At 40.4% G+C, this 8,866-nt stretch overlaps 1 protein-coding gene across 1 annotated transcript in view; it reads left to right on the top strand.

The window, feature by feature from the left end:
- Positions 1 to 858: 858 nt before the first annotated feature.
- gnai2b (guanine nucleotide binding protein (G protein), alpha inhibiting activity polypeptide 2b) overlaps positions 859 to 8,866 on the top strand; it is a 29,976-nt gene continuing 21,968 nt past the window's right edge. The window contains exon 1 of the mRNA XM_035631620.2: positions 859 to 1,863. Within this exon, the coding sequence (XP_035487513.1) occupies positions 1,746 to 1,863 (118 nt within the window). The 5' untranslated portion in view covers positions 859 to 1,745. The remainder of the gene's footprint in view (positions 1,864 to 8,866) is intronic.

Here is an 8,866-nt window from a genome sequence, read left to right as displayed (position 1 = left end):
CTGAAAAAGTGAATCTTCAGTGCAAATGAGCAAATCAGCCATTTGGGGGTTTTCTGTGTTGCTAATAGATATTGATCATTGTTGCAAATATATTAGTTTCATCCAACACACACAGGGTTCTTATCATTGTTGTCATGGCTAACAAAACACAGCTTCAGGTCGTCACGATCAATGACTCCTGATGTTGTCATGTCAACACGCTGCTGGTCTTCACTGTAAGAAAGCAAAAGACAAAACAACATTTTAACTCAGATCTGTTTACAGTGAAAACTGTAAACAAGAGTGTTTTTTTTCCTGACACCCAGCCGATCTAATCAGAAATTGACTGCCATATTTAACAACCCAAACAAGAAGAAATGAACATAATGTACCCAGCTGTATCTCATCGCTGCAACGATAACACAGATTCGTTTTAATGGCACGCGAGAGATGAATCAGATAAAAAATAAGACGCTTTGCATTTAGCATAAGTGTTATGCATTGATGAGCGCTAATATGAAATCTCATCAGCATCTTTTACAAATGGAAAAAAAAACTTCTAAGAATGTGACCTTCACCTTAGGACAGCGACCAAAGTATAACAATTACTATAAATTAAATAGCTTTTTTCCACGGCTGAACAATGGTGGAATCCTGAGAGTATAACCTCTTACGAAATGGTTTTAGAAGGAAACATGCATTTCCCTTTAAGATTAAATGAATAGCCTTACCTTCTGAAAAAGTAGTGGATCTTATGCTTAATGTGAGAAAAATCACAATTATTCATATATTTTATGACAATTACTGTACAGGTTTTTTAACCATTTTAATCCTGTTTTAAATATTTGTCAATTTGGTTCCTCCACTTTGTTTTTGTGAATAATATGTGTTGGTTATCAATATCACATGGTGCCCACTAGTGACTGTCGACTAGCAGAGGAAAACAGATATACGTCCATTCGGCGGCGCTGTGCGCCAACTCCTTAAATCAGTGGCACATCATGTGCCAAGATGTCCCACACGAATCACCAATTTTGTTTTTGCAATTTTAACAGCGCGTCCTCCCGTATCACTGCGCACACACGGAGCTGCTCCTCCACGGTCCAGTCCACCTCGTACTGAGTCCGCATCATCCGTGATGAGAGATGCGGAGGAATGAGGCTGGCACGGCGCCCACTGCGGTCCGCACACGCACGCCCCCCTCGAATCACGCCTCTCTAATTGGTGCTGTTTAATTGGACTGCAAGTCGTCCGCGTGACGTCGACGCGACTGGTCGACTCTACTTTTGCAATTGTCTCGGGGATCGCAGAGGATTGACCTCGCTGACCAGCAGCGACACGGGACGTGCCGCAGTCGCTCGACCGTCGCAGGAGGACGCGCTGCGCACAAGGGGCCGAGAGGACGAGTCTGCGGATGGAGAGGAGCTGCGTCGGAGCGCATCGACATGGACCAGCAGTAACGAGCCCGAGACTGTGTTGTGTAAAGACAACACACGATTTGGATGCATCATCATCTGTGCGTGCGTGTGCGTGCATGTGTGTGTGTGTGTGTGTGTGAGCCATCTGCTTGAACTCTGCAGGAACAATTGACTTTTTACGCGCGGGGCAACAACTCTTGGAATCGGCCTTTTTTTTTCCTGCTGGAAGCAACAGCTCCGCCGTTTATATTTTTGGCATCGACCGGAACCATTCATTCACATTGAAGCCTGTATACATATTTTTTTTTTTTTTTGCACAAGTGTTTGGTGCACCTGCGTTTTGGAGCCATGGGTTGTACGGTGAGCGCCGAGGACAAGGCTGCCGCGGAGAGGTCGAAGATGATCGACAAAAACCTCCGGGAAGACGGAGAGAAGGCAGCCAGAGAAGTGAAATTGCTCTTATTGGGTAGGTCACAGCTGCTTCTCTGGTTGTAATATTTATTTATTTATATATCTATATCTATATCTATATAGATATAGATATAGATATCTATCTATATCTATATCTATATATAGATATATTTATTTATTTTTATATATATATATAATTTATATAGATGTATTTATTTATATATATATTTATTTATATATATATTTATATATTTATATTTATATATGATCGGGACAGTAACCAAGCTGCCCAGTATGATACTGTTGTGAAAATATGATAGTGTTTTAGTGTATTTAATTAGGACTTTACCAAATCATATGATAAAACTACCATATAGGCAGCAAAACATGGTTCTGAAGTCACAGTTAATTATCAATGTAGGCAAGTTCATTTATCTGGCACCATTTAGACGCAATAAAATTCAAAATTCATTTCACAAAATGCATTGAAGATAAGATTGCATTCATTGGAATTAAAAAAAAAAAACCTAAAACAAATCAAGGAACAAATCTTATTAGCTGTGGCACAGAGAGAACAATTTCCGGTGTAACCATGTCATTAATTAGCCAAACACAAATGTCCATAAACTCCGAGATAAGTCAGATATCATCATCATGTTGCTGCACAGCTGGCAAACTGCCCAGGAAACTCAATTCACTGTATTGAACCTGTGGACAAGGACCAAACATTGACAGGGTCACACTTCAGCGCCGCTCTTTAATACACAACAGTCTCCTGGCACAGCAAAACAAGTCCTGTTTGACTTGAGTCGGGAAAAAAGAGATGAAAACACACACTTCCTGTGCCTTTCACTCTTAATGTAGAAACACACACACACACACACACAAACTACACACAACTTCCCACTCACTACCAATTTCATTTCACACTTCCCCTCTCATCCAAATCATCTGCACATTTGTTTGCCACCATCTTGCTCTTGATTTGTCTTTCTCCCTCGTACTGTACAAATGTGCACACGCTCAACTCCAGGATGTTTTCTGTGTGTGTGTGTGTGTGTGTGTGTGTGTAGTTGGGTGGGGTTGGATCGGTGTCATCTTGCTGTGACAAGCTGTTGGTAGAGGACAGGATCCAGCCAAGTGTTAGAGAGCTGAGAGGTTGACACAGGTTAAGTTTTGGCAACATGAGGTCAGAAAGATTCACTTGTTATTAACCAGCCTTAGAAAGATCCCGATGAATAACACAGTTAAAAAAAAACAGCTGATGAAGAATCAAGCAGTGTTTGGAGCAGAAGCTCCTGGTGTAACTGTAGCTTTCTGCCACACGTCCCCTTATATTTTCTACAGCAGCAAAAATCATCCGTTGGTTAAACCATATAACGTCTTAATGGCGGATGCCCCCGCTCTGCTCTTCTACACACAGACACACACCTTAAGATGAGATGTGTATCTGTGAACCTTCGTGTGTAGTGTCAACACCGTGGAGCTGTTAACCACTACTGTGAACCAGCAAATGCGAAGCCATTTGTTTAGCAACAGCAAAACATCACCTTGAAAATTAATAGGAAAAAAAAAAAGGAAAGCGGAAGTTCATTCAGGAGAGACTTATTGAGAAACAAAGAATAAGTCATTCAGAATAAAATGAGATTCATCGTGAGCAGGAGGAACGGACTTTGGTGCTTGGACCCTGGCAGGATGGAGATCAACATGGAAGTGTCCAACGTGACGGAGACTTCCCTCCCCGAGCCAAGACACCGGTGGTGGTGATGAGGAAGGGAGCACGGAGTAGGGATGTCTCATGAAGGGTTGGACAGTTTAATGGGACATCTGGAGTTGAGGTGGTGCAGGGGTGGAGGTGCTGAAATGACAGCTGAAGGAAAGGAGAGAGAGAGAGAGAGAGCGAGAGCATTTTAAAACGTTGACAGCTCAAGGCGAGCATGTTGGGTTGAGATCGGATGAAAACCAGAGTGAGCTGGTGGAGTGTGGAGATTGCGGGAACTGTTCTTGTGAATCAGGAAGCGTGCACAGAAGACAGTCTTCCTGTTTGAACTTTTCCCTAAGCTTCATCAGAGGTACGGGGCTTTGGAGCGAACAGCATTTCACCAGTGTGAATTATAAAATCAATGGTGGCTGAATTCAGTTGACCCTTCCCCTTGAAACTGAGTTACAAGGGAAAATTCTAAATCAGCCTGTGTATTATTTTCTCTTTTGGGGAAAATGACCATTCTCAATTTCCCAAAGCCCGAGATGACATATTCAAATGTTGTGTTTTGCCCATTAAACACTCCAAAACCCAAATATATTCAGTTTACTATCATAGAAGGCTACGGAAAATATTCACATTTTAGAAGACGAAATAAGATAATTTTTCTATATTTTCTGAAAGAATGACTAAATATGATTGATTAATTATCAAAATACTTGATAGTTAATGATGATTGCTAAACGAATACGGATGATTGTAGGTGTTTATGTCTCATATCGTTTTTCTCAGATTTTAACATTCATATCTGTAGAGTCTCATCAGGTGTTACTGTATGTTATGGAATTTATATTCATTCCCTCGTCTTATCACAATGCACACTGTCTCTCAGGGCAAGTTTCTCCTTGGTCTCTCTTCCATGGTCCACTTCAATCCCAAATCCAACTGCTATTAATTATTCATATGATCGGACATCTTGATTGACGTCATTGGTATGATTTAATCTGAATTAGGTGAGCAGTAGTATTACTGCCCCCCCCCCCCCCCCCCCCCCACACACACACACACACTCAAAATAAAATTGAGAACCTTAGGACAGAGACTAACAAAACCACAAAATGAGCACAAAATGGCAACAAGAACCTCCTGCTGGTTCCAAGTGGCCGTGCACTGACGTCACGCAGGAGGCTGCCGCTCGTCGGTGTTCGTTTGTGTTTCAGAAGATGCCAACTTGCTCTGGTGGAGAGAAGATGAGTCACTCGATGGTTTCTTAGTGAAGCATGAAAGGGGTGCATCAAAAAGATATTCATGGATTTGCGGCACTCAGCCAATTTCATTTTTTGGTCTAAATCGTAAGTTCTTTGGGGAACTAATAATGCGGTTCCCTTTTTTCCTTGCAGAATTAGTAAGTTCTGCATTTGCCAACAATGTTGTTATGGATACAGAGTGCATAATAAACCAAATAACTCTGTGATTTACATAACAGCTCGTGGTAAGTTCGAGTGAGGACTGGGGATGGACAGTCAGAAACAAATTATGTGGAGGAAAGTTGATGAACATTTTGTTGAGTGAATTCATTTGTCTTTTAACCAACTGCACTGATACTTAAAGCCATAATTTAGGACAAGACAAAAAAATAAAACTTCATAGGTCCATAGAAAACTCAGTGCTCACGCAGTGTTGTAAGAAAACACTGATTTCACAATGTTGCGCCATACTTGAGAGCTCTCTGTGCAACCGACTAACTAGATGGTGTTGGAACCAGGAACAGAAACTCATGTTGCATAAGTCTATGACGTAACATATCAAAAGGTGAAGACCATCAGTGACATCTTTACTTATTGATGACTCTTTTTGGTTCATCTGTATTCCCCAGATGTTTACTAATAATAATCATAAGGCAAAATAGAACTTAGTAAATTGTCAACTCAAGGGCCTGGGTTTGGTTCCAGAAGAGCGGCGACACATGAAGCAGGGATTCTGTCACTATAAAACTGATTATTGGGCTTTTCCTTTTTTTATACTCTTTATTTCTTAGAATATGATCCCTTGCAGCAGTTACTTATAAAAAGGAGGTATCACACAACTTTGAAACAATCATTGTATATTCCCTCATCCCGTCCACACTCCCAACATCCCAAGTTGATAACAAAAAATGAAAAACTGTAAATAAAACGTAGTGGTGGCTGAAGTCCTCTCAGACTGCAGACAGACTGCAGACAGCCTCAACCAATCAGACGCGTCGCTCAACAGACGTCACATGATTCGTTGCTATACAATTGCGTCCAGAGGCCTTTTGCTCTGTGTCCGTCGGTAACGCCTCTTGGAGATCCAAAATGAACCGAGAGGTTCCAGGCAAATACACACTTGAGTGTTAGTACTGCTATTATTACCATTCACGATACAGAAGCAATAGGATCACATTTATAATCAGACATCGTACGAATCTGTCCGTTACAGTTAGGCGTGTAAGGCACCGGGTAGAGGGGGCAGTTTTACTTTCCCTTTCACCCAAAAATATTCAGGTGAGAATATATATTTTTTTCTGCCCCAAACTCATTCCTTTGAACTCCCCTTAAATCGGCCTCAATTGCAGCTTATCTGTAATTCCCGCCCCGGGCAGACGATAATAATAGTGCTTCACAGACGTGATTCACTTCTCGTGACGGGGAGAAGGGCTCATGCTGAGACTGTCCATCCAGAGATGTCAACCTCACATCTACCCACAATGTGAAAGAATATACTTATCTACTGTTAGTCATGTCTCTGGTGAATACCACTAAGTCCTAAAGAAAAATAAATGCATGTGTATTTATGTGCTGAACCAGCAAGAAATAGATCCTCCCTGCGGTCACACTCAAGATATTGTGTTAACTCGAATCTACATTTTGAACCTTTACAGATGGTAATGGTGATTGGTGATTTTTGGTAGTAGCATAGAAGAGTGACCTCCGCTCAGAGAATATCAGAGGTGATTTAAGGATTTTTCTTAATGAGGCCGCTCGGCTCAGGGTCCGAGTCGACTAATGAGCGTGGGGGAGGGCACATCTTTCAGGCCTTGTGTGTGTCGGATTTTGATATGTGAATGTCTTAATAAGTGTCTGTACGAGGCGGTGCGTCTGTTTTGGTTGATATGCGACTGGCAGGAAGTGGGCTTGCCTCTGAATATCTCCAGAGGCAGGATGGTGGTTAATGAGACCTTGCATGAGTGTTAACTTTGGTATTTGTGGGAAGTGAGAATGCGACTCTTACTCAGCTTTACGCATTTGCGATACGTGTGCAAACCTGTCCTCTTCCTAAAGACTTCCTCCTCACAGTTTTACACCTCACAGACACGTTTATGTTTCAATGTTTACACAATTCAGATTGATGTATATCTAACATTAGATATCACATTCGTCGGCCCCTGCATGGAGCCCATCACTCCCAGAATGCTTTAGTTACAAGCCAGGAAACACCCTGGACAGTGTACAGACTGTTTCAAGTCCATACCATGTACTAAATCTAAGCACAGTTTGTGTATGAAGCTGAGTATTTAAAATGTAGTAATCTTGCAAAATCACAAAATAAGTGCACATAAATATGCCAATACACATACTACTGGTTATGTACGTTATTGCCCAGCAATGGAAACATTTTGTTTTCATAAGAGATAATTATTACACGAATTACAAAAAGAAATGTCAGGTCAAATGTAATTTATCAACTATAATATCTGCTTTATAATCATACCAGAAAAATGCACCTTGTTATTCTCAAATGCAATTAGAAATTATATTTTTTGATAATGAAAAACTCTTTTCTCTGTGATTGAATTTTGAAATGTTGCTTGTGGCGCAGTTTTCCAGACGTAGCCGTTTTTCTACCTATTAATTGCACAGCGCTGGTTTGTGTGTTTGGAAGAGAGAGAATGGCCTCCAGCCTTTGTGTGACTTTGTATTAATTTTAAAATGTTCTACGCTTTCTCTTGCTGCAGTGGGAGGGAACGATCCTTTGACTTTGTTATGATACCTGCTGCTGTTATCTGGCAGTTGCTGCAATAGAATATTATATATTATAGACATTTTAGAGGAGAGCTTTGTTAAATACAATTACTGATTTATCACATCTCAAAATAACTGCTCCAAAGTCCAATCTCAGCCCTCATCCTCTCTGTGGTGCAGATGACAAACCCGATCCTTTCCCATCTTTCATTTTCCAATCACTTTTTCATTATCAGCCCCCCCATACATAATTTAGGCTTCTTTTATCCTTTGCCCCTTTTTCTCTCATACAGTGGGTGAGGAGTGCAACAGGGCCTCAGCAAGCAAGTCTTGATAGGACCAAGACTCATCACCATGTTGCCTGTGTCAACATCAATCCATCCACATTATGTCACACTTTTTTTCAGATTTGATGGAAGGTTGAGAGGGATAGTGAATAAGCAGAAAGTAAGAGAGAAAGAGATTCTTTTTTATGAATGCATGAAATAACTTGAAAAGACCTACATGAATTTAAATATGTACAAATATCTTTTATAATTCAGACTCAGAAAAGACATTTTGACAATGCTGATGAAGAAATCTTATCAAATCAGATCATCATCAAAATCAAATGTCATTGACTGTTAAATAAGCTTGATACAGGCTTTTTTTTTTAAAAACCAACAGGAGTTGACCCAAAGTGCTTTGCAATTACATCAAATGAAGGAGCAGTAAAGAATAATGGTGAATGCAATTCTTCATCAGCAAATGTTTAAGAGAAACAGAACAGATTAAAATGCAGATAAAAAGACTAAGACCTCTAACTAATAATTAGATGTAAAATAAAATCAAAATTATTGAAAAAATGAGGGACATTGACAGAATCATGAGACAAATACAGGCTGAAGTAAAAGCAAGATTAAAAACAAAGCAGGACTTTGAATTACATTTAAATGATCACTAATAGTACAGACTTTTGGATACAGTATGTAGCAAGTAAATATTGGTGCAACAATTTCTGTTAATTAATTTTCTAACTAATTCTGAAAAACTTAAACCATTAGGGCTGGTTGTCGCAGCATGAACTCAGTCTGAAGAAGACTGAGTGGATTTGTCATTAAAACTGCATTCAATGCATCAACAGAATGCAAACCTCTTATTTTTTCTTCCTCCGCTCTCTATTCATTGGTTCAGCACCTTTTTGTATTTCACGGCAGGGCGCATCTACTTCATATTTGGATGCAGCATGGACTTTGCACCCATGAACTCCGCCAAAGCAGAGAGGTATTGCTGGGAATTAAACTTTGCAGTGGTGGACGGAAATTGAATCGATGCACTGAGCATCGCAAATGAAAGATTTGTTCATAGTGGCTAGGCAAAAAGTGCCCTGTGAG

Source organism: Scophthalmus maximus, chromosome 6, assembly GCF_022379125.1.
Source record: "Scophthalmus maximus strain ysfricsl-2021 chromosome 6, ASM2237912v1, whole genome shotgun sequence".
Lineage (NCBI taxonomy): Eukaryota > Metazoa > Chordata > Actinopteri > Pleuronectiformes > Scophthalmidae > Scophthalmus > Scophthalmus maximus.
The sequence above is the reverse complement of the archived record's forward strand: the minus strand, read 5'-3'. Positions and strand labels throughout refer to the sequence as shown.